The sequence below is a fragment of the Canis lupus genome, chromosome 1 (assembly GCF_048164855.1).
Source record: "Canis lupus baileyi chromosome 1, mCanLup2.hap1, whole genome shotgun sequence".
NCBI lineage: Eukaryota > Metazoa > Chordata > Mammalia > Carnivora > Canidae > Canis > Canis lupus.
Window position 1 is genome coordinate 74,456,328 of NC_132838.1, and position 26,273 is coordinate 74,482,600.

Below are 26,273 nucleotides of genomic sequence, written 5' to 3' on the forward strand. Positions count from 1 at the left end.
ATGACTTCTCCAGGAACTTTCTCCATGAAAAGTTGGATTAAGGGGCTAATCTAAGTTTAGTCACTGGCTTGGCTGCAGCCAAGGGTCTTAAGAGAGAAATATGTTAGTGAAGTCAGCATTAGAGGGGATAAAATCATCTTTGGCTAGTGATCTATCATAGAGTTCTGAATCCTGATGCTTCAACAAGACAAAGGTGTCCTCCATAGTAATTCTGCAAAGAGAATCACCAGGAATCTGACCTTCCTTATGTCTGACTCCCCATTGTCAATCTCATTGTAATGAAATGAGTACAAATTCCTCAGCTATTGCTTTGAATATATGTTTATAGGGTTGCAGGATTGGCCACTGAAGTTGGAAATCATTTATCTGCATCAGTAATTCTGATTGAAGTTCAGCATATGTTTGTAGTGGAGGTTAAGTCAAGCCCTCTTTAGGGGGAAGAGAAGGGAGAAAAGTATGTTGTCCACTGGTCATGGGAAAAGGCAGCCCTCTCATGGTGAACGGCACCACTGAAAGGCAGAGGTAATGGCTGTCCAGGAGACAGTGAGAGGTTTGAGATGAAGCAAATTAGAGAAATATTTTCCTTTGAAGGAACTAAAAGGAAAGTACAGTTAAAAAAAAAAAAGAAAAAAAGCAAAGCACAATCAAATCTTATCTTAACTGGTCAACAATAGACATGTATGTGAAGCCACTGTGCAAATGTAGGAAAGGGAGTCATCATGCTGCATTATATTGCTTTTTTTGGGTCATATATATGACATAGTGTACTCACAAGTGACTGTAATATATTTGAATATATATATATATATATATATATATATATATATATATATCCAAGTAATAGGTAGATATCCCAGAATGAATATATATTCAAATATAGTTTATTCCTTCTTCCCAAGCAAATTAGAAAAATCCAGAATGAATATAAATATATTCATATATAAAGAGGAAGAACCTAATTGTTTTACTTCATCCCCAACACCAAAAGAATACTTTTGGTTCATCTCTGATACTCATCTCAGTTACTGCAGCTACCAATCTGGACACAGTGGTACCCAGGAAGACATTTTCCCTCATACATTCCCTTATCTCCAACAGAAGTTTTACTGAAATAAATTAAACCGAGAATGTGAAGTATTGTGGGGTTTATCTGCTATTTATTGCTGTGTAACAGTACACTCAAACCTTAATGTCTTGAAACAACTATAATTCATTGTTTGGCATAATTTTGGAGTTGGCTGGCACAGATGGGTGACAGTTGTTCTCCATTCGGGATCATCTGGAGACACTCATGCAGCTGTTGCCATCTGGAGGCTCCAATGGGGCTGGACAATTCAAGATGGCCTCACGTGTCTAGCAGTTGGTGCTGGCTGGCTCTCAGCTCCACATGGGGTTCCCAGGAGGGTAGCTGGACCTCTTTGCATGGTGGCTTGGGATCCCAAGAGTGAGAAGTGAAGCTTACGATCTAGTCTGTGGCACTCACACAATGTCACTTACACCTCATGCTGTCAGTTAAAGACATAAAGCCAGCCCAGGGTCAGATGTTGGAGCAGATGGGGGCACCTGGGTGGCTCAGTTGGTTGAGCAACTGACTCCTGATTTTTGCTCAGGTCATGATCTCAGGGTTGTGGGATCAAGCCCACCTCAGGCTCTGTGCTCAGTGGTGGGTCTGCTTGAAATTCTCTGTCTCCCTCTCCCTCTGCTCCTTCCTCCACTCAATCTCTCTGTAAATAAATAAATAAAATCTTGAAAAAAAGGTTGGAGCAACTGAACTCCCACTTACTGATGAGACCAATTATAAAGATTCTATGGCCATTTCTAACTCTTCACAAAGGGATTAAACACTGTTCCATCTGTAAAATGCATACTAGCATAGCTTCCCCAAAGCAAATTATTTCAAAAATGTTAATTGTTGTTATTATTTTATTAGCCTTTTCCTCCTGAATATAAAGCACTTTTCCTGGGTAGGGAATAAGTGAGTTTTTCTTTAGATGGAACTGAAAGTTGATCAAAATATGTAAAACAAAAATATTAAACAACTCTTACAGGATTCTTTGAATCTGTGTTAAATGCCTGAGCATATATGTCATGTAAGAATTTGAGGTGTTTCAGAGAAAATATTTGATTAGCATGTGAGTAATTTGATAGACCTAGGATAAAAAGAACACTTAAAATGACATAAAATTTTAAGTGTCCCACTCACAAAGTTCTGGGGACATAAAAAGTATTACCCCCACCCCCACCACCCTGGCTTGTACTTTGCTAGATTGTTGATCTTTCACTTCATCTTCTCTTATATTGCCTTTTCAGGAATTAGAGAATAAAATCTCAGCATAATGTTCCTCAACAGGGACACCAATCCAAATGAAGAGGACGAGGTGGCGGAGTCTCCCAGATGGTCGGTACGTGCTTACAATTCTGTAATACTCTACATGGGAAACTTTACGTTCAAAAATTGTGAAGATTTCAATTACTGAATACCTGGTGACATACCTGGGGATATGTTACACTCTTTTGTCATAGTGAAATGTAGCACTTCCACGAGCAAGTAAGGGCGAGAGCTGTTTTCACGACAATGGCAGTCAATTGAAGAGGCCCTTCACTCACCTTAGCCCAATTCGTATTTCTTGCTCTTGCACCAAATTGCTAGTATTGAAGGGGAACTCTGCATTGAGCTAATGACTCAAATTTGGGCTCTCACTTTGGACTTTCTGACCTTCCAATCGAATGGCCTAAGAAGCTTCTTGGGAAGTTAGTAGGCCAGATGCTCTAGAAAATGAGATTTTATTCTTTCAATACAGGAGTTTAGATAAGGAGCGTACTCTGAGGAAGTATTTCTTGTCTTCTCTGCCAACAACTATTCCCAAATCCTCCACAAATATAATTATTTGTTTTGGTAAAATATCTTAGTGAATAAGGGCTATTATACTTTCCTTTGCACTTCATTCCTGAACATTCTGGACCCTTTGGACACCGGCATGAAACTTTGATATCTACATCATCTGGCTCTCTTTCTTCCTTAACAGAAAAGTAGCCTTACTCAAAACAAGGGTTGCAATCCTCCACAGCTCTTTCTCTCTCCATGGCAGCTCATCATACTTTATATTGGAAAGGTCTTACAGACTTTAGAATCCAAGTCTAATGGGTCCATTTCATGGCTTAAGTGATGCGTCTAAATAATATCCCTTTCTGGGAATGGCTGTGAGATTTGACATTGCCACTACTAACTCTGGTTAGTTAGAGATATCTTCCAAAAATAGGTGCCTCCCTGTTTCATGATTATTTGTTATCCTTTTTGTTCTAGTGTTGTGGGTCTACCAGATAATTACATTTGCATCCAATCTCATGTCTTCTCTTCCTTTATTCCCCCACAGCTGCCAGAATTTTATGCTTTGGTTGAACATTTTCGTAAGAAGAGCAATAAATTGAAACTCCTTAAAACTCACAGGATGTCACTTAGTGAAGCACAGGAAATGCTTAGTCAAAACCTCAGTGCCATGTCATTCTCCAGTGGAACTAATGTGAGGGAAGAAGTGTTCCAGCCGATTTTCATGTGCAAGGTGGTTAGAAAAGAAAAGGAGGAACCAGACTCGATGACTGAAGTCCTGTATCGCAGCTTGTTGACCAGCTCACTGTCTCCAGTGGAGAGACTCTCCAGATCCCAGCAGAGGCTCTTCCAGTGTGGGATTCCTCCTCCTACCCACACTTTTCCTTATGAGATTCTCATTGATCACTCCAAATCTTTGTCACCGGTCCCCATCCCCATAGAGGAGAAGACTCAGAGTGCCAACATATTACACGTGCTGGGCATTTCCAGGATCAGGCCACAAAATTTTATCTTTGGAGACAAAATTGCTAAGTACTTCTTAGTTAATCCAGGTAATCTGAACAGATGAGGCTCTGTAGGAGGAAATTAGTGGAAATCTTCCTGCAAAGTTTACTTGGGTTACAAGAGCCAAAACAGGCAAATAATGTCCCATGGGAATCCTGCCAACCCAGGGCTCATGGCTGATGTGCTTGCTGCCTATAGTGTCCATATGAGGTAGAGAGCAGAGACCTGAACATTCTAGGGGCAAATCTCAGGTCCAGTCTCAAAAAGAAGTTTTATAGATGTGGTACTTAAAGTCACCTTTATAAAATTAGCTAGTTAAACTTGGACTCTAAATCACTCCTAACTATTATGAACTTAGCCAAATATTTACCAAATAATGGCTTATTTTTCTTAAGTATCCTGGCTTTAATACAATGGAGAGGGTTTTATAAAGATATTTTTTCATGATCCTTTACTCTTTCTTTATTGCTACATCTCTATAAACAAGAAGAAGAAACTCCTCCCTTCATTTCTGATTCTTTAATAGGAAGATGTTCCTTAAAACCAAAGACCTAAATCAGAGAAAGTTAAAAATATATAAAATATATGGTAGTGAGTTTCAGTGAGAAGGGAGTGTCTCATAAGATCTTCATTTTCCCTAACTTGAGGGAGGTGATAATTTCTCATTCTACATCGCTGTAAAAAAATAGATGAAGTCAATCATATAAAATATTTGAACCTTCCTGAAGTAGATTCTCAACTCAAGATAAAACCATTTGCACAGAAAATATTTTGACAGCACCATTTTTGTACTAAAAGTAGTGGGAGAGACAAGAGGAACAAATTCAAAGGAATAGATTGATTACTGTGCTCATATTTGATCCAAGATGCTGGAACAGTCTTTGCTGTAGTTACAGCACTGATGTCTTGACAGAGTCTAATGCAGGCTTCAAATCCCTTTGATAGAGTCATACTTGCTGTGTTCTGGAGCCCAGGCAGAAGTAGAAATCAGAGCAATTGTAGGAATGGCCTAGATAATCCACAGAAGTGCATAAATTAAAATCTGGGACCAGAGAGGAAAAAAACATAGAAAGTATCAGGAATCAGTAAGTACTGCCAAAGAGCTATTGAAAGAATACTGAAGGCTTTGGATGTTTGGTAGGATGTTCATGGTTTTGCCACCCACAGGAGCCAACGGGTCCTTTCTTCCCAATACGTAGCTTGTCTCCTGGCTACCTAACTTCTAGATGTCTCCCATGTAGGCCTTCCAGACTCCATGTTGGAGTTTCTTCTCTGCCGTCATGACCTCATTTTCTCAGGTCCTATAGGCAGAATCTCAGATACACACCTTGTCTATCAAGGAATATGCATCAAGCCGGGTAGGCATCCATATGAAGAATATTCAGTAACTTCTTAGGTTTAATTGGTATTGTAACAATTCATTTTTTACTTTCCTATTTTGTTCAGTATTACTATCATTTTATCAGCCAGCCAACCCCCAAAGTATTCTCGGCCCAGAAGAATTTTAGGACTCTTGGTATACCAAAATATATTATTGAACATATCCTTACTAGCACTGGGGAAGGAAAAAAGTAGGCACTACCATTTTGTTCTTCTGTCATATAGCTCCTCTTGCTCAGGCTAAATCCTTTGGGACCATGTAGATTACGAATGTGTTTGACCAAAACTGACAGAGAAACCAAATAAAGATTATTTTTCTTATATACTTAGAAGTCTGGAGGCAGGCAGACAAGTATTGGAGTAATGCTTTTTGATATTGTTAAGGACCCAGGCTCCACCATCCTTTTGTGTATGGCTTTTGTCTTCATGGCCAAAAGATGTCTCCTTCACCTCCAGGTATTATGGCCACATTCCAGGCAGGAAAGGGGGCTAAGATGAAGGGCCACACTGGCTACTTCTGTCCTCTTTTATTAGGGAAACAAAAATTCCTCAGAACACTCCTCCTCCAGTATCTCATTTGTCTCCTCCCTACATCTCACTGGTCGGAATTGTGTCCAGCAGCCATCCTGACTGTTGGGTGGTGAATAGAGATGTTAGTTCTTCACCCTTTACAGTAGAGGAAAGCAGAAGAGGATTGCAGTGGGTATGCAATGAGCCAGCTTATAGTGTCTACCACAGATCACAACATAAATAATCAAAATCATCAACTCTGTGGTCATATCAAGTACTCCTTTCCTTCCTTCTGTAACCAGTTCTTCCAGTGCCAAGCCTGCCAAGATCTTGTTGAACTCTTTGACATTTGGTAACTTGCCTTAGGGAGACACCATTGAACACCAGTGTTCAACACCAGTAGCATGATCCAGTATCTGTTCCACTAGGGAAGGTATGAACTCAAGGAACAGTCCCTGGCCCCAGTCTCCTACTTTAGGCATGTAGAAAATATATACAGAAACTCAGGCCTTTCTAGTACAAGGACAGAGGCCTGATTGGCAGAGGGGCCATATCTAGACCATCAGTGACCTGCTCAAACATCACCGTACAAGGAGAATGGTAAGAGAGAATTAGATCAGCCTTCCTGTTTGTTTGCTGTATCCACTATTCTCCTTATACTCCTCACATTCATCTCTTTGGCCTTTGGTTTTACACTTTTTTTGTTCTATTTTGTTGTTGTTGTTGTTCTTTTGGGGGGGTGGTTACAATTTATTTAGTCATTAAAGGAACTGAAAGGAAGGGAAAGGGAAATGACTGCTGAGTAAGAGAATATGCAGTGTATCTTGGCCTGACTTTCCATGGTTCATTAGCTTCCTGAAGGGATTATAATTACTAGCGATGCCACAAATTGGTAGCTACTGAAAGAGAAGCTAGCCCCTGCCCTTTTATACCCAGGGCTGACACTAGCAATCTTGGAAAAAATGACAATAGCAACCAATGTAGTTCTGACTAATCTTTGTCCTTGTTTTAAGCCTTCATTAGGATCCTTTTCTCCTCCCTCTTGATCTCAGTACTCTGTAGATCTCTCCATTTGTCCATTATTATTACCCAAACACCAAATGGGAGCCCCTCCACCTGCTATGGCCTCGCAGTGTCCACTCCAGCCCAGTTAGCCAGGCCTACCCAGTTTCCCATTTGGAGGAGAGCTTTAGGCCAGATGAACACCACAGGTGCCCCCTAAAAATGTAAAGCTCCAGAAACAGCTTTCTACCAGAGGGAGAAGAAGATGCAAGTTCATCAAAGGTTCATTCTGTCCATGAAGCATCTCTGAATAACTGAAGGCTAAATAACACCATCATGTAATTCTTTGAAAATATGATTCTTTGCAGAAAAACAATTCATGGATCTAAGGGACCTTGAATGGCGATATTACAAGGGGATAGTGAAATGGAAGCACAGTGCTTTGGATTCATTCATAGACATAAAGCACAATGATGAGAAGAGATTTGTGGAGAGCCGGGAGATGCCTGGTGTCATTTGCCCCCCTATCCTTCATGGGTCTTTAGTCATTTACCCTCAAGTTGATTATCAAAAAAAAAAATGTAGCTTCTTCTTAAATAAAATATGTAGTTTATTACAATATTTTGGATGTAGATTTTGTTTTTGAGAGCATTGAACTTACACCTGAAAAGTAAAGAAGCAGATGGAATGTAGAAGTTGAGTCTATACAATATTCATGTAGGGTCCAAAATTAAACCATTAATATGGAGAACAAGATACAGATTGATCTTCTTACATAAGACCAGGTTTGGATCAGTAATATCCATCTGGACAAGTGCTGAGACAAATCTAGATCATGTGAAAAGTAAGTGTACCTATGAAGGAGAACTACTGAGAAAGAATAGCTCTTTAAAACATTTTAAGCACATGAAGAAGTGTATTATCATTTAAAAAGTTGGTAAATTCAACAAATCAAATAATTAACCCCTGAGGATGTAGAGAGCAATCTGAGAACTTAAAAAATAATATGTTAACTGCTTAAAGACACGAGGAAGGAAGTAGCATTTACAAAACAAGAACAGGAAGATTTGGAAAAAAAAATTGGAAATCTTGAAATTGAAAAATATGATTATTTAAAGTAAAAGAATAATCCTAATAGCACTCAATAAATTATCTCAGTGGTATACTGGATGTATCTTAAGAGAGAGGATTAATGACTTGAAAGATAGCACAGAGAGAAATTTCTCAATCATGGCACAGTAAGAGGAAAGGAGGAAATTCTGAAAGAAGTTAAGGGTCTCGGAGGGTAGAATGAGGAGTTCAGAAGTATATCCAGTGGAAGTTGCAGAAGAAAATAGAATGAACAGAAAAGAGGTGATGTTTGAAAATGAAAAGACTGATAATTTTCCAGAAATGAAATGAATGAAAACTTGAATGGAGAAACCTCACTGAATGATTAGCAAGAAAAAAAAGAAACAAAAACACTCTACCTAGAAACACCGAGCGTAACCACACAACAGTAAGCAAGAGAGGAAAATACAGCCTACGAAAGAGAGCAGAATGGTTTGGACACACAAACGTGACAGATCGACAGCAGAGCTTGCATTAACAATAGACGTCAGACAGCGATTGTGTTTCAAAATGCTGAAGGAAAACACCTAGAGACCTGAAATTCACCCACCCAACCAGACATCTTGAAAGAGCAAGGTTAAAATAAATACGTTTGAAAAAAATGCAAACGCTGAAATTCTTTACTGCCCATAATCCCTTGCTGAAAAAAGCACTAGCAAAGTATGTTCTCTTTTTTTTTTTTTTTGTAACTTTTTTTTTTTAGGATTGTATTTATTTATTCACGAGAGACAGAAAGAGAGAGAGAGAGAGAAAGGAGCAGGCTCCATGCAGGGAGCCCGACGTGGGACTCTATCCCAGGACTCCAGGATCAGGCCCTGGATGGAAGGCGGCAGCTAAACTGGGCTGCCTGCAGAGTATGTACTCTCACATACTCTGAGAGGGAGTGCAAGAAATCATGATCAAATATCAATGCAGATAAATGATTAATAAGAGATGTTTGTGATTGTGTAGCTACTAAAATATATTTCTGGATTCTAGTTCTTGATATTTTATTTAGAAAGTTTGCTTCCAAATGGGGTGCCTGGCTGGCTCAGAGGAGCATGGGACCCTGGATCTCGAGTTTGCAAGCTTGAGCCCCATGTTGGGTGGAGGGATTACTTAAAAAGAAAACCTTCTTTAAAAATTTTAATAAGAAAATCTGCCTCCATTTAAGTTGTTATTCTGTAATTTCCTTTTCTGGCACTATTTTTTTTTAAATCAGATTTTGCCTCCAGCACAGTGGATATCTTCAGCAGGAGATACTATCTAGAGATGGGCCTGAGGGGCAGCTTCTGGGGTGCTCATAATCTATATTTTCATCTGTACAAATGGTTGAGCATGCAGACATTCCCCCAGCTAGTCACTCACAATTATAAACTTTTCTTCATTCATGTCATAGATTTTTTTTTTTAAGTTTTAAAAGTTGTGTGACCTTCATAAAATGAATTGGGGGGATTTTCATCTTATGTGTGAAGCCATAGCTATTTGTATATTGGAAATATTTATTTCTTTAAATCTAGCTAGAACTCGGCAGCCCTGGTGGCGCAACGGTTTGGTGCCGCCTGCAGCTCGGGGTGTGATCCTGGAGACCTGGGATCGAGTCCCACGTCAGGCTCCCTGTGTGGAGCCTGCTTCTCCCTCTGCCTCTCTCTCTCTCTCTCTCTGTCTATGAATAAATAAATAAGATCTTAAAAAAAAAAAAAAGAAATCTTTAAAAAATAAATAAATAAATCTAGCTAGAACTCAACTATAAAATCATCTAGTCCTGACCTCTTTCTTCCCATTTTTACTATGAAAATATTTAAACAGTCTTAAAAATAAAATTGTGTAATGAACCTACATATACTTATACTTAGATTCAACATTTATTATGATTTTCCCACACTTAGTTCATCTATTCCTTTTGTTATTGGGTCTGCTGTGTCAGCTGCAGTATCTTAAAGATTTTATTTTTTTAAGTAGTCTCTGCACTTAACATGGGGCTTGAACTCACAACCTCGAGATCAAGAGTCTCATGCTCTATCAGCTGAACCAGCCAGGTGCCCCTGCTGAAGTATTTTATTTTATTAAAAGATTTATTTAGGGGCACTGGGTGGTTCAGTCAGTTAAGCATCTGCCTTTGACTAGGGTCATGATCTCAGGGTCCTGGGATGGAGTCCCGTCCCAGGCTCCCTGCTCAGTGGGGAGTGTGCTTCTCCCTGTCTCTCTGTCTCTCCTTCCTGCTTGTGCTTGAGCTCGCTCTCTCTCTCAGAGAGGCGGGGAGGGGCAGAGGGAGAGAGAGAATCCTGAAGTAGACTCCCTTCTGAGCACAGAGCCCAACACAGGCCTCCATCTCAGGACTCTGAAATAACAACCTGAGCCAAAATTAAGAGTTGACCACTTAACCAATTGAGCCATCCAGGTAGCCCTCTGCTGAAGTATTTTAAAGCAATTTCTTGGGCTTCATGTCTAAGATATCATTCTTGTACGCTTTGGTGTGAATCTCAGAAAAATATGGACATTTTCTTTCATAACCATGATGACATTATTATACCAAAAAAAAATCTTTAAGATTTTATTTATTCATGACAGACACACACACACACACACACACACACAGAGAGAGAGAGAGAGAGAGAGAGAGAGAGAGAGGCAGAGACACAGGCAGAGGGAGAAGTAGCCTCCGTGTAGGGAGCCTGACGTGGGACTCGATCCCAGGTCTCCAGGATCACACCCTGGGCTGAAGGCGGTGCTAAACCGCTTGGCCACCGGGGCTGCACTATACCAAGAAAAATTAATAGGAATTCCTTAGTACCATTTATTTATCTATATTAAAAATCCCCTTATTGTCTTAAAACTGCCTTAAAAAAAAAAAAGATTTATTTACTCATGAGAGACACAGAGAGAGAGAGAGAGGCAGAGACATAGGCAGAGGGAGAAGCAGGCTCCATGCAGGGAGCCTGATGTGGGACTCGATCCCAGGACTCCAGGACCATGCCCTGGGCCGAAGGCAGGAGCTAAACCGCTGAGCCACCCAGGGATCCCCTAAAACTGCCTTTTTTAGGAGGATCCAGGCCAGGTCTAAAGATTGCATTTGATTGTTTGGTTTCATAAAGTCTCTTTAAACTAAAGCAATTCCTCTTTTTTTTTTTTCATGTAATTGACTTACTGAGGACCTAGGTATATTATGCTGTAGAAGTTCCCATAAACTAGATTTGTATTGTATCCTCATGATGTCATTTTAACTCTTCAATTATTCATATTTCTTGCAAATTGGATGTTTTCTAAAAGTTTTATTAGATTCAGGCTCAACTATTTTTCTTTTCTTTTTTTTTCTTAAGATTTTATTTATTTATTCATAGACACAGAGAGAGAGAGGCAGAGACACAGGCAGAGGGAGAAGCAGGCTCCATGCAGGGAGCCCGATGTGGGACTCAATCCCAGGTCTCCAGGATCACACCCCAGGCTGCAGGCGGTGCCAAACCGCTGCGCCACCGGGGCTGCCCCTCAACTATTTTTCAAAGAATACTTTATTAGGTGATGCTGTGTACATTCAGATGACTTCACAACAAAAGGTAAATAATATCTCTGTTCCTTTTTTAGTGATTATGGGATTGAGTAGTGCATTTAGCTGGTGACCCATCAGCCTTTCACCTAATGGCCTCCCTCTACTGATGATTACCATCAGCATCCTCTATGAAGCTTCCAGTGCTCTCTGCCTCCTGGTAGTTACACCCCATGTAATGTAATTCCCTCCCTTGAGTCTAGGCAAGACTTACAACTTGCTTCTATGAATGGAATGCAGCAGAGATGCTAGGATGTTGCTTCTAGATTAAGTTACAAAAAAAAAAACTAGATTCTATCTAGTAAATTACAAAAAAAAAAAAAAAAAATGTGGTTCTATCTTGGAATCTCTCTCTTGCTCTCACTTACTAGCTCTTAGGGAAGCCAGCTGCCATCTTCTGATTTGTCCTGTGGAGAGGTCCATGTGGAAGTAACTGATGTATCTCTGACCAACAGCCAGCGAGCATCTAAGATCCGCTGCCCACAGCCACATGAGTGAGCCTGGAGATGTCCCTGTCAAGCCTTGAAATGCCTGTGGCCCTACTGACCACCTGCAACCTAGTGGGAGACCCAGAGCCAGGGGCGCTCAATTAAGCCAGGCCCAGATTTCTAAACCCCCAGAAATTGTGAAATAATATTTGTTGTAAGCTGCTACATTTTGGGGTAATCTGTTAGGCAGCCATAGGTAACAAATACAGTGATTTTTTTTTTCCTGGATTCATTATTTTCATTATGATCATTGATGATTTTCTTTTTTTTTTTTTTTTGTTTTCTTTTTTTTAAGATTTATTTATTTGAAAAAAAAAAGATTTATTTATTTGAGTGAGAGAGACAGAGATAACAACAGGATTAGTGAGAGATAGAGAGCACAAGTGGGTCAGAGAGGGAGAAGCAGGCTCCCCAATGAGTGGGGAGCCCCGCTTGGGGCTTGATTCCAGGACCCTGAGATAATAACCTGATCCAAAGGCAAATGCTTAACTGATTGAGCCAACCAGACGCCCCCACTGATAATTTTTCTAAATCAGCTGTTAATTTCACATTGATTAACTGGGAATAATTTGTAAAGAAAACCTTTCCCTCATGAGGTAGGTCATATTTAACGACACTGAAATACAGTCTGTACAACAAAGGAAGTTTCCCTCTTGAGTTTCCAATGTGTAGATTAAGGCACTGATGTTCTAGTTACTTCCAAGGGTCACCAAAAAAGGTGTTTCTTTCTCTTTTTTTGAATAGCCTGGACTCACTGGTGTTTGTCTTTAATAAGCTTTTTTAAAAAATTATAATATCACACAGAAAATTGCAAGTTTGATGAATTATAGCCAACTGAACATAGCCATGGAACCATCCCCAGGTGATGACATAGAACACTGCCTGCAAGGCCTCTCCTAATCATGACTCCATCCCTCCCCTGCCAAGGAGACCAGTATGTACCTTAGATTCATTTTGTCTATTTTTGCACTGTTTTGTACATGTAGGCACATATTTGAACATGCACACAGCAAATTCTCTTGTATCTGGCTTCTTTCAGCACTGTCTGTAAGATGCATTTTGGTTCTGTATGTAGTTAGTAGTAATTTTCATTGCTGTTCAGTATTTAATCGTATGAATATAGCCTGATTTATTTATGCAATCTGTTGATGAACATTTGGATCATTTGCAGTCTAGGGTTATTACAAATAATGCTTTGCAATACCCGTGGCCATCAAGCAAGATTTGGTTGCTCAAGAAGACTTGCAGGACCCAAACAAAGTCTGAATACAGGTCTCCAGTTTATTGCAAGTAAAGGATTTATTATGGCAAAGCATTCATGTAAGAATATGCCCCACAGATGACAGCAAGGGGTCCAGAGGGACCAGACTGAGGCTAGAATTGTCCTGCCTCTCTAAGGGGAAGACACACTCTTTTTTTCCAGTCAGGAACCAGTGTGTGTATGGAACACTTTAGAATCAGGGAGCATGAGCTGGAGTCTCAATTACTTTGTACATTTTGGGGATCAAGGAGGCATATTCCTGCTCCATCACCAGCATCTGCTAGTCTCATCAAGCCAGGTGAGAATCTTCAATGTCGTTTTATCAATAAACCACATTGATAAGGTGGTACAAACCAACCCCCAAACTTCTTACACCTATGGTAACAAAATGACCCTATAAATCAGTAGGTTTCATGCCTTGGCCAGAGGTCATTGTGATGCAGGACCTTTAGCACAACAGCTCAGGCTAATTCAAGGCCTGCTGGAATTAACCCTCCCAGCCCTGTTGTTATGCAGTCATTTTCCTGGCTTTGGATGCAGGTGCACACACTTCTCTTGGGTGGAATTGCTAGATTACTGAGTCTGAAGATATTCAACTTTAGTAGGTAATGCAAAACATTTTCCCAAAATCGGCAGTACCAATATACAGCTGTACCAGCAGAGTATAAGGATTCTCACTGCTCCCTAAAACTATACTGTTGTTCCTTAAAGTTTTAGTCATTCTGGTAGGTGTAGTGATATTTCATTGTATTTTTATTAGAATATCCCTGTTTATGTGTGAGGTGAGCCCCTTTCTGTGTGCTTACTGACCAGTTTTTTGCTCTCATGTTGCCTTTTTCTTTCTAATTGGTTTGTCAGAAATCTTCATTCTGATATGAAATCTTTCGTATATGTATTCCAAGTACCTTCTCCAATTCCCTATATTGCCCTTTAATGTTCTTAACAGTGTCTTTTGAGAAACAAATTCCTAATTCTAATGCACTCTAGTTTATCAGTCTCCTCCTTTGTGGCTAAAGCTTTGAGCATTCTGTTTAAGAATTCTTTACTTATCCCAAGATGGTGAAGCTCTTTACTTGTCAAAGTTTTATTGTTTTATATTTCATATTTAGGTCTACAATCCACCTGGATTGATTTCTTTTTTCTTTTTTAAAGATTTTATTTATTTATTCATGAGAGACACAGAAAGAGAGGCAGAGACATAGGCAGAGGGAGAAGCAGGCTCCTCGCAGGAAGCCCAATGTGGGACTCGATCCTGGCACTGTGGGATCATGCTCTGAGCCAAAGGCAGACGCTTAACCGCTGAGCCACACAGGCGTCCCTGGACTGATTTTCATATACCGTGAGGATAGAGGGCAAGATTGATTATTTCCCCATTCGGGTATCCAAAAAATTTGTGGAATACAGCTCAAAGATGTGCTTACAGGGAAAATTATAGACCTAAATGCATACATTGGAAAAGAAGAAAAGCTAAAAATCAATTATTTAATGTTCATCTTAAGAATTTAGGAAAAGAAAATAGTTTCCAATTTCCAGTGTGACATCATCTTTGAATTCTTTAAGATGACTTAAAATGTATTGTGTTTAAATAGCTAGCATATTTCTTAGTTGCTAAGTATATGGATATTTTCCCTTATCATTTTGTTTTTGATTTCCACTTAATTACACTGTGGTCAGAGAATATATTTTGTGTGAGTTCTGTGTTATGAAGTGTGTTTTAGGAGCCAGCATATATTTAATTTTGGTGAATGTTTCATGTGTACTTGAAAAGAACTTATATCCTTCAATCATTGGGCTTACATTTTTATTTATATCAATTATGTCAAGCTTGTTAGTCATGTCATTCAAATGTTCAGTAGATCTACTGATTTTTGTCAGTTACTGAGAAAAAGCATGTATTAACATCTGCCATGGTGATTCAAGGCGGCTTTGCTTTTATTTTCAGTTCTATAAATTTTTTGTTTCATCTATAAGACTTACTCAAGGCATGCAATTTAGAAATATTGTGTCTTCTGGATGAACAAAACTTTTATCATTAAGAAGTAATCCTCTATCCTTTTAATGATGCTTATCTTAATATTGGCTTTGTCTGATATTAGTACATCTATACCAGATTTCTGGGTTTTTTTTTTTTTTAGAGATTTTATTTAGTTGAGAGAGAGAGTGAGAGAGAGGGAAAGCACAAGTTGGGAAAGAAGCAGAAGGAGAGGGAGAAGCAGACTCCCCACTGAACAGGGAACCCGATTCAGGGCTCAATCCTGGGACTCTGGGATCATCACCTGAACCAAAGGCAGACACTTAACTGACTGAGCCACCCAGGTGCCCTGATATACCAACTTTCTATTAATGTTTAAATGATATATCTTTTCCAATCCTTTTCTTTTTAATCTTTTTGTATTTTCATACCTACGTCTCTTCCAGCATACTGCTGGAATTTTTTTCATCCAGACTGACAAGCTTTGCCCTTTCATAGAAGTATTTATTCCATTCACATTTAATTTAATCATTTGATATATCAATATCTAACATCTCATATTTGCTCTCTGTTTTTCCTACCTGGACTGTATTACTCTTTCTTGACTTTCTTGTCTACTTTTGGGTTGATTGAATACTTTTTATTATTCCTCTCCCCCTCCTCCATTTGCTTCTTAGTTATACATTATCTTCCTATTCTTGTAGTCGATACCCTAGATATTACAACAAACATCCTCAACTTCTTAAAAAACCAATATGTATTAGTTGTTTTACCACATTTCAATAATGCTGTTACCTTAGGACCCTCTAATTCCACTTATGCCCATTCCAGTGTATGTACTATTATTTTCATGTATTTTAATTCTGTATAGAGAGACCCACCCCCTAACATTTGTATTACTCAGAGGAGGAGTACAAATGGAGGCTCATACACAGTATAATATCTAAGTAATTTAAAGTATAAATCAAGTTAACAAATTATTGAATAAAAGATAAACTATTTCCCTATATTTCGCAATAATCCTTCATGACAGATTGGAAGGCCAAATTCAAATTTATAATTTCTAAATGCAAATTTAGAGCTCTTCTATGCTGTAATATTATGACCAGGCAGAGCTAGCCACTGGTTCTTGCTCCAGTCATCCTTCTGCTCTTCTGCCCAACTTTCTAAGATATGCAAAAGATCTGAGCAGACTACTTGCTAAAGATTTTTTAAAAAGGAAATCTATCAGACGCTATGAGGTTTTGCTAAGATTTAGTTACTACTGCAGGCCTTGTGGTCAAACAACATGGATTGAAATCCTGCTCTTTGACCCAAGGCAAGCCACTTAAGCTCTCTATAACTCAATATCTTCATCTGTGAAACAATTAAACGATGTTCTGAGGCTTAAATGATTTAATGTATGCCAAGTGCTTAGAAGAGTACCTGACCCATTGTAAGCACATAAGAAATGTGAGCTATGCCTTAGTGTGTACCTTCAGCCTGTTACTAATATTAACAGTAGTACAAGTAGTAGTTGTATTGAGAAATCTCCTCTTGGTTTTGGCCTCTCTAATATTTGAGACCAAATTTCAGGGTGATATATAGCAATTGTGCAAGATTAGTTTTCCTTTATTTGGGGTTACCATTATTGCTGGATTTATTTTCACCAATGTTTTTCCTAGTTCCCTAGAGTACTGGTTTTTTTCCTATTCTGTGTTTATGATTTAGGATTGTGTTTGGTTACAAGTAAGAGAATGCCCAGATGCCAGCACCTAAAAGACATAAAATTTTGTTCACTGCATCCAACAAGATGTGCAGAGGTCTGTGGAACTGGGTGGTCCAATAGGTCCATGATATCACCATTAGTCTCACAGACTCCTGCCTTTCTCTTATTTCAATTCTTATTTGTGGTTTTCATTCAAATCATTTCAAGATGACTGCTATACGCATGGCATTGCATTAATATTTCAAGCAGGAAGAATGGAGAAGGATGAAAAGCCACTTTTGACAAAATTCTGTTTTTATTCTGGAAGGGAAGCTCTTTCCATCAGAATTCTAGATACACACTATTAGCAGAACCATGTAATGTGATGACCACTAGATTCAAGGAACTCTGGGGAATTAAGGGTTTTTAAATGGATACAATACAACCCCAAACACACTTGTAGTTAGGGAAGAAATGAGGATGGATGGTAACAGAGTAGGTAGGTACCTGGCAGTGTCAATGATGAGGGGTATAAGTGAAAGTCCACAAAACCCTCATCTTCTGATCCCTTCATACTCAGTGACCTCATCTTATACTTAGTGCCTCTCAGATCCTATCATTGAGCCACACAGCCTTCTTTTGGTTCTTTCAACTACTAAATTTGTTCTTGCCTTGGGACATTAACATTGAACTCTCTCCTGCCTAGAATGTGTGCCTTTGGATCTCACATGGCTGCTTCCTCTTTATCTGTCATATCCCAAATTATAACACTTCCCCTCAGAGCGCACTCCCCGCCCATCTGGTTTAAAAAGGCCACCCGGGGCAGCCCAGGTGGGTGGCTCAGTGGTTTGGCGCCGCCTTCAGCCCAGGGCGTGTGATCCTGGAGACCCGGTATCGAGTCCCACATCGGGCTCCCTGCATGGAGTCTGCTTCTCCCTCTGCCTGTGTCTCTGCCTCTCTCTATCTCTCTGTGTCTCTCATGAGTGAATAAATAAAATATTAAAAAAAATAAAAATAAAAAGGCCACCCCATCCGTCTCTCACACACAACCTTATTTTAATCCTGTGCTTAGTATTTATATGATTGTATAATCATACAACTATATCATTATTAAGATTATATTTTTTTTACTATATAATCATTAAAATTGTATCTGATTTATTTTCTTGTCTACAAATATTGGTCCATCTTTCCCGTTAGGAATCCTGTCCCTCTGTTTCTTGTCATATTTCCAGTACCTAGAACATTTCTTGGCATATGATCAATACTCATGATTATTTGTGGAGTGAGTAAATAAATGAATAAAATAACGCCAGATATCTACTGAATGAATGAGAACATCCCTATGGAACTATACCTCTTCCCTTCACTACACAACACATTTTCTTTCCAAATAATCATTTCCTCAGAAATTTGTGTGAGAAAATAAAATTTCTGCAGCTTTGGGAGTGCCCCCACACAGTTCCCAATATGGCTACTAACCCTATAGTGGCAGGTTCTGTGACACATATGCCAAAGTATTTTCCAAAGTAAAAATTTTAGAATCAATCCCTGAATAATCTGTAGGTTTCACTACTGAAAATTAAGTCCTTAAACTTAATCCTATTTGGGTAGGGAATAGATGAGTTATCTTGGCTCTAGATCTTAAAGATAAAATAATCCCTCTCCCTGGGCTCTCCGTATACTGTCATTGATGCCACTTGAACTTTTCTCACTTGTAATAAATTGCCTCCAAATTTAATGCATCATGAAATTGAGAGCCTGTTGTGTTGGTTTCTAATTTCCCTGTAATTTGTGTCTGTTTCTAGAATGGTAATAAAATCAACCTAAATCATATTTTAAAAAAATAAGATTACGGTCTGCAGAAACACACAGTGTTTCCTTAAAAGAGTAGGTAACATAATCAGGATTTTGAAATCATCAAAATTTAATCATCTGCAAAATTACTGTGGGAAAATTAATGCTTGAATGATACAATCATATGATGAAATAAGCACAATAACTCTCTACTAAAAAAATGATTATTAAGGGGGAAATGGGCCCAGTTAAAAGGGAACTGCTGAGGTCTCTTACCAGGTCCAGAAACAAAATCGATAATTGAATTACTGTCAAGTCTGAAAATAGATGTTGTGATCTTGAGAAAGGGAATTATTTTTTATGTCATTAGAGGCATAGGGTGATAATAAATCAGATATTTTGGTGACACTAATCAAAGCACATTTGGGATACACATGAATAGAAGGAAGAAAGGGAGACAACCAAAATCTATCATGCTGAACTAAACCTTAAGCTTTTGAAACACAGAATCACCTGTACTTTGGGGTTTAGATTGAGGATATAATGTTTATCTAGATGCCCCCATCTCACCTCAAATAATACTTAAGCACTTACTTACTGATTGATTTATAGATTTTATTTTTAAGTAATCTCTAAAACCAACATGGGGCTCAAACTCACAACCCCAAAATCAATAGTCCAATGCTCTACCAACTGACCCAGCCAGGTGCCCTCTACTTGGGATTTATTTAGTCCCAGCTGACAACATACCCCCCCCTTTTTTTTTAAAGTAGGCTCAATGCCCAGCATGGAGCCCAACATAAGGCTTGAACCCATGGCCCTGAGATCAAGACCTGAGCCCAAATTGAGTCAGATGCTTAACCGACTGAGCCACCCAGGTGCCCCAGCATGCCCTTTTTTGATGTCCCTTCATGGTGTCTGAGCTGTAGAGAGGATGATGATTATTTGTTCAGAGTTTTACCCTCTATAAAGCAAAATGTCAATTTCTTATCTCACTTAAGATATGATATTAAGACAATTTTGTTATTTATTCAAACAAATACATCAAGAGATGAACAGTCTTTTATTCACTTATATTTTCCACTCAGTATAACTAAGAGAGCACCATCACCACCAAATGACTCTCCCCAGAGCCAAAAAAAAAAAAAAATCTAATCCAAGTTGAATTTTTTATTTCAACGAGCAGAGAAGCATCTGATAGATGGTTTCACCTTACAAAAAAAAAAAGAAGAAGAAATTTAAGTCTACAATACCAGATATTCCATTAAAATCAAAAAGTCTATTTTCATTTAAAAATATATAAATATGGTCTAAAGCCCTAGAAGTGGAAGTGTAATTTAACATAGTCTGATGGAGGACAACTTGGTATTCAGTGTAGAAGTTTCTCAGAATGCATGTACCCCAAAGATCTCTCTCCAACAGTAGGAAAATGCACATGTAAGTGCAGGAGTTGGGTGAAATACACATTACCTGGAGAAGTCACAGCTATAAAAAAGAATGTGGGAGATCTCTATGCAGTGATGTGTTGTAATTTCACCCAGATACTATGAACTATGAATTGAAAAGAGCAAAGTGCAAGAATGTATGTGGTAAGCTACGTTCTGTTTAAGGAGGAAAATAAGAAAACACAACAGGGACATGCTTATCTTGAGAAAGGAAAACAGCAGATCAACCTAGAAACGATGAAGCTGATTGCCTTCAAGGGGTGAGGAGGTGCAGGATTTGAGGGAGGAGGAAGAGAATGAGTGACCTTACAGTATAAAAGGGCATATAGTTCTGGCTTTTGGAAGCATCTTGTAAGTAATCATGAGAGCACAAAGGACAAAATGTTTAGTCATCGTCTTAACCCCTGGCTTAGCCTCTGACTATCATGTTTGACAGATGAATAGAATTTGAACTTATACCTCCTGACATCCAACTTGCTGTCCTGACTCTTCAGAACTGGCCCAGATGTGGCCCAACCCTCCCCTCTTAACAGATGAGAAGCCAAAACTCAGCAGGGTGAGCAAAGTCATGTGTCAAAACCAGTACTTCGTATCCAAGTTCTAGCACATTTTTTCCCTGAAACCACAGCTGCCTCTAACTTGAGTTGAACAAAGTGTATTTCATGTACCTCAACACATTTTTACTTATTAAAAATTTCAATCTCTTATTTAACAATAACTGATTGGACATTTTTGTTCTCTACTTCTTTTTCACTTTCCTTCCTTTCTTTTTTCTCTTTCATCCTTATGATCACTTTGACCCCAAAAGGATTTTAGGCTGAAATGCTACTATAAGAGAGGTATTCTACTGGATGCAGGGGTGAAAAGTGCATCAGGGTGCCTGGGTGGCTCAGGTGGTTAAGTGTCCAACTCTTGATCTCAGTTCAGGTCTTGATCTCAGGGTCATAAGTTTAAGTCCTGCACTGGGCTCCGTGCTGGGTGTGGAAGCCTACTTTAAAAAAAAAAAAAAAAGTGCACACAGGAGACAGGTTCCCTTCCCTCAGTGGGAGACAGCTGGACACAAACAGGTACAGCCCCGTACAAATGCATTGATGTGGGGCCGGTATAAATGTAATCACTGAAGTCCTCTTGGTTTGAATGGCTCATGAGCAGTTTCCCAGTGGCAGAGATGGTTAAGCCTCATCTCCAAAAAAGTAAATGGGAGCTTTTCAAGTTACTTGGGGCCCCAGGAAGGAGGGTGTCCCCAGTGGAGGCACAGCTGGTGTGACAGAACAGAGGACTCTTTGGACTTAAAAAAAATCTTTTCCTAACTTAATCAGTTCACCAGTTTTAATACCACATGTCACATTCTGGTGACTGCTTATGCTTTTTATTGATGCCCTTTCAAAAAGAGCAATTGATTTGGCTCCTTCTACATTGAATCCCCTCGTTTCACAAACTGGCTACAAGGTTTTAAAGACTTAGTGTTCCCAGTGATAACCCACACTCCCACACTGCTGCATCGCTTACTATGCGCTGGGCCCCAAGCCCGGTGTTGCTGCGGAATCACAGTTGAGAACACAGGGGACCCAGGGACTGGTCTGGGAAAGAGGCAGATTTCATCACTCACCCAACAGGAAAAGCCCCTGAGCAGACTAATTTCAGCCGTTGTTGCATTGGTTTGACTACTGCCAATTCCTTGAGGGCAGGAACTATGACAGTGCCTGGAAGTCACTCTTGACACATCCCCCATATCTGTCACCAGGTCCTGTCCATTTTACCCCATATGTGTTTTTCCAATCCATTCATTTCCCTCCATCTTTATCACCACCTCCATATTGTGAACCACCATTATCTTCCCTGTGGATTACCCAACTAGTCTCCTTGCATCATTGCTAATCCCTCTGTAATCCTCTCTAATCTACTGTCCACATGTCAGCCAGAATAATCTTCACAAAATGTAAGCCCAATCATGTTCAGCTCTCACATTTGCCTGAGATCACTCAGTGCCTTCCAACTGTTCTTGGTACAAAGACATGGTCTATCTCATTGCATCCCCAGTGGGAGCAGAGACCCCAAGTCAAGCCTTGAGGATTCTGTGTCTCTGTTCTCAGCAGCAAGGTGGGGAAGGACAACCATGTCATCTGATGCCTCAAATGCTTAGTCTGCCACGAACTAATTCTTCACATACCATTAATTCTCTTAGCATCTAGAGATCTTTCCATGTTGGCAAACAAGGAGCTATTTCTTTTTTCTTAATGACCACATGATATTTCGTTGGGTTGATGTTTCATAACTTATATACCCAGGCCCGATCCCACTTAAGATGTGTCCAAGGCTATAGGTACACTCTTGTACATATATCTCTGGTTACTATTCTCTTTCAAAATTCTTTTTAGCTCTTCCTACACATTCTTCCTCTTCCTATATTTCCATATAAACTGTCGAATAAGTTTTTGAAGCTCCCAGGATCCCTGGGGTGGTGCAGCGGTTTAGCACCTGCCTTTTGCCCAGGACGCGATCCTGGAGACCAGGGATCAAGTCCCACATCGGGCTCCCTGCATGGAGCCTGCTTCTCCCTCTGCCTGTGTCTCTGCCTCTCTCTCTCTATCATGAATAAATAAAATCTTTTTTAAAAAAAAGTTTTTGAAGCTCCCTAAAAATATTCTCTTAGAATTTTGCTTATAATTGCAATATGTATGTGTATATAAATATATATATTTTGTGTGTGGATATATATACATATATATGTATATGTATGTATATATTCTTTGTATATATATATATACACATATATATGTATATATATACACACATATATATGTTGTATGTAAAGAATGAACAATAAGTATATACGATATGATTCTCCACAGTCTGGCACAAGTGATTCTGGGTAATAATTTTGTGCAAGAACCCAAAAAAGAAATAGCAAATTAAAAGCATAGTTCAAACAAGAAAATAAAATAAAATGTAGTTTTATTGAATTGAGAGCCCATTCAATTATTTAATTATTAGAAAAATATCTACTGAGCAACTCCTAGGGGGTGGGCTCTGTCTCTATATTCTGGTGTGTAGACACAGCAACAAACATATAAGGATGCACATAGACACATATGCAAAGAGACTAGATAATGAGAGTTTCTAGTTAAGGGAATAAAGAGCAAGAGATGGGAACTCTGTGCTGCTTTTAATTGGGTGATCAGGGAAGCTGGCCCTAGGAAGACACATTCAAAGTGAGCTCTGAGTCATAAGAAGGTTCCAGTTCTGCAAAAACTCAAGGGGAGAGCATTTCAGGCAGAGGGAACAGTCAGTGCAAAAGGCCCAGGGCAGGCAGGAGATGGGCAGGCTGGAGGAGCCAAGAGAGAACGTGTAGGTGCTGAGGGGAAGGAGGGTGAAGGGGGAGCACGGAGACAGGCAAGCTAAGTGAGGTAAGTCTGAAAACAGAGAAAGACAAATACCATACGATGTCACTTATATGTGGAATTGAGAAACAAACAAAAAACAACAAAGATCAAGCTCAGATACAAAGAGGGAGGCAGTTGCCAGGGGGTAGGGGAAACAGGTGCAGGGAGTCAGAAGACACAAACTTCCAGGTTAAAATAAGTAGGTTCGGGGATGTAATAATTAGTACAGCAAGGGGACTATGGTTAATAATACTCTATTCCAGGTGTGCCTAATTGGCTCAGTCATAGAGTCATAACTCTCCATCTCAGGGTCATGACTTCAAGTCCCATGTTGGCCATGGAGCCTACTTAAAAAAAAATACTGTTTTGCATATTTGGAAGGTGCTAAGAGTGTGGATCTTAAAATTTCTCATCACAGGGGAAAAAACTGTAATTACAAGGTGATGGATGTTAACTAATTGTGATCCTTTCACAGCATGTATACGTGTATATATATCAAATCATCATGCTGTACACCCAAAACTTCTGCAATGTCATATGTCAATTATATTTCAATAAAACTGAGGGGGAGAGGGGGAGAATGAGGACACTGCAGACACTGAGCTTCTTTAGCAGGGCGGCCAGAAGCTGGCGAGCTGGGCCTCTAGGTCTCACTCCCTGGGAGGGACCACATGCACCCTGTGAGCACAGGGGTGCTTCCCAATGTCACCAATCACCTTGTTAGCAGTGAGTTGGACAGTTAGGTAGTCAGGGCCAGAGTCCCCAGCAAGAAGACATGGGGTCAGGACACCTCAAATAAAACAGCACTGACATCCTGTTTTGCAGGTTAGACAGACCATACTAGCAACCTGCTTTGCAGCCTTTGTAGAAATGACTTCTGTAAAATGTCCTAAAATAAAGCAATTAACCACAAAAGTATTTGTCAATATCATGGCAAAGGGCAGTGAAGACCTAAGCCCCCAGATGTCTGTAAAACAAGACCTAATAGGTAGACAGATACAGGACCAAAGCCCTGATTGGCACAACTCAGCACACCCTGATTGCTTAAGAAAGTTCCACAAAAGACCCCATAAAAACCCCAAACTTAGAAATTCCTAGGGCATTTCACTCGGGTCCCCCTCCCTCTCCAGGAGCTGTGTACCTGTGCTCAATAAACTCTGCTTTGCTGCCCACTACTGATCTGTGCTTCCTCTTTGTTCTTTAAAGCAGTGTGACCAAGAACCTGGGCACTGAGGGGACACAAATCCTGTAACAACTTTCCTCCTAATGATCACGATTACCCAGGACCTTTCTTCCCAGTTCACCTTTGCAACATTCAGGTTGAACAAAAAGCAAGAGACTGACCAGTGGGCACTCAAACAGGGCACTCCTTTGAGGACTGTGCTAGAAAGATTAAGAAATAAGGTCTCAGGTAGAGAAGAGTAGGTGGTCAAGTTTCTTTCTCTCACCCAGGGATCCCAGAAATGCAGTAACTGCCAGCTGAGGGAACCTATAATGGCTCCAGGCTGAGCTAGGCCTGTTAGGAAATGGAATTTTCACTCCCACTGCCCAGCCTGCTCCTATTCATCCTTCAAAACCCTGCTTACCTCCCTATATGGTTCCCATTGGCCATCTCTCTCCCCAGGCTAACACTGTGTGCCCCCCTTGCCTTATGGCTTTGTACCTCCTCCGACTAGTGTGGGCAGAGTATATTTCCCCACTCCAGGGATGCCGGGCTTGGCTGTGTTGAATTGTTCTGGCCAAAGACATGTGCGTGGAAGCCGTATTATGATGGTTCTAAGCCAAGTACCTTAGAAGTACTGCATGTTTCCACTTGTCTTCTTGCATCCTTGCCATTTGCCACGAGAACATGCCTGGAGCAGCCACTGGTCCAAAGTGGGTGAGACACCGTCGAGCAGACCTGACCCCTCCTGCCTACCAACTTGCAGACTGTGAGTGAAAAAAATAAATATTTGTTATTATAAGCTCTCGATTTTGGGGGTGGATTGTCATGCAAATTGTTGCCTCTGAGAACCCTTCTAGGCCTCCCACCCAACCACACACAGTAGCCCTCCCTCCTCTGAACCACTTTCTCATCTCCCACACACATATGAACACACACTCTTAGCCACTAGATGCAGCGACTGTACACACATCCATCTATTCTGCTAGCCAAGCACCTCTTAGAAGCACAGTGCAACCTGTGGCTTAGTAAACTTGTCTTTTTTCATTCTCTCTTTTTTTAAAGATGTTTTTTTATTTTTTATTTTAGAGAGAGAGAGAGATGAGAGAGAGAGAGCACCCACATGAGTAGAGGAAGGGGCAGAGGGGGAGGGAGAGAGAATCTCAAGCAGGATAAACTTTTCTTGAAATAAAATGAATCAAAAAAACCCCTTGAATCACACATTACATTGCAGCGTTCTCTTCTGAACTCTCTGCCCTCTCTCTTTCTGCCCAAAATCGGATCATAAAATTTCCCTTTGCAACAGTATCCCACTCTCTGTTCTTCTGTACCAGCAAGGGTAAGATGACTCTCTTACCCTTGCACAATTTACTCCTCCTGAAAGTCAAAACCTTTTTCTTTGTCTTGTCACTTCAGCACAATTTATTGCCCTTTGTTAAAATGGTATGAAAGCCCCCAGGCTTCACTACCTTTGAGGGTTTTCACTTCTTTTCTGTGAGGCTTCTCATGTGCTTATGAAATAAACCTTTTCTCCTGTTTATCTATCTTTGTCAGTTTAATTTGCAGGGCTCTGGTGCTCAACCTAAGAGGGAAAGAAAAGGTGTTTTTGTTTTGTTTTGTTTTGTTTTGTTTTGTTTTTTCCCTCCCCTACAGAATCCAATGCACCTTTAAGAAAAATCTTCTAGGGCAGCCCAGGTGGCTTAGCATTGCTAGCCTTCAGC

The 26,273-nt window shown here is 39.9% G+C and overlaps 1 protein-coding gene across 11 annotated transcripts in view; it reads left to right on the forward strand.

Annotated features, from left to right (window-relative positions):
• Nucleotides 1-26,273, forward strand: part of ISCA1 (iron-sulfur cluster assembly 1) — a 90,144-nt gene that overhangs the window by 49,778 nt on the left and 14,093 nt on the right. For 7 of the 11 annotated variants that reach the window (XM_072835782.1, XM_072835773.1, XM_072835792.1 and 4 more), the window contains 3 exons: nucleotides 2,311-2,402; nucleotides 3,375-3,879; nucleotides 7,093-8,044. In XM_072835782.1, the coding sequence (XP_072691883.1) occupies nucleotides 2,337-2,402; nucleotides 3,375-3,879; nucleotides 7,093-7,370 (849 nt within the window). In that variant the 5' untranslated portion in view covers nucleotides 2,311-2,336 and the 3' untranslated portion in view covers nucleotides 7,371-8,044. Of the gene's footprint in view, nucleotides 1-2,310; nucleotides 2,403-3,374; nucleotides 3,880-7,092; nucleotides 8,045-8,537; nucleotides 25,322-26,273 lie in introns of those variants that run through there. The other 4 variants (XR_012035474.1, XR_012035475.1, XM_072835733.1 and 1 more) reach the window with 2 other exon arrangements.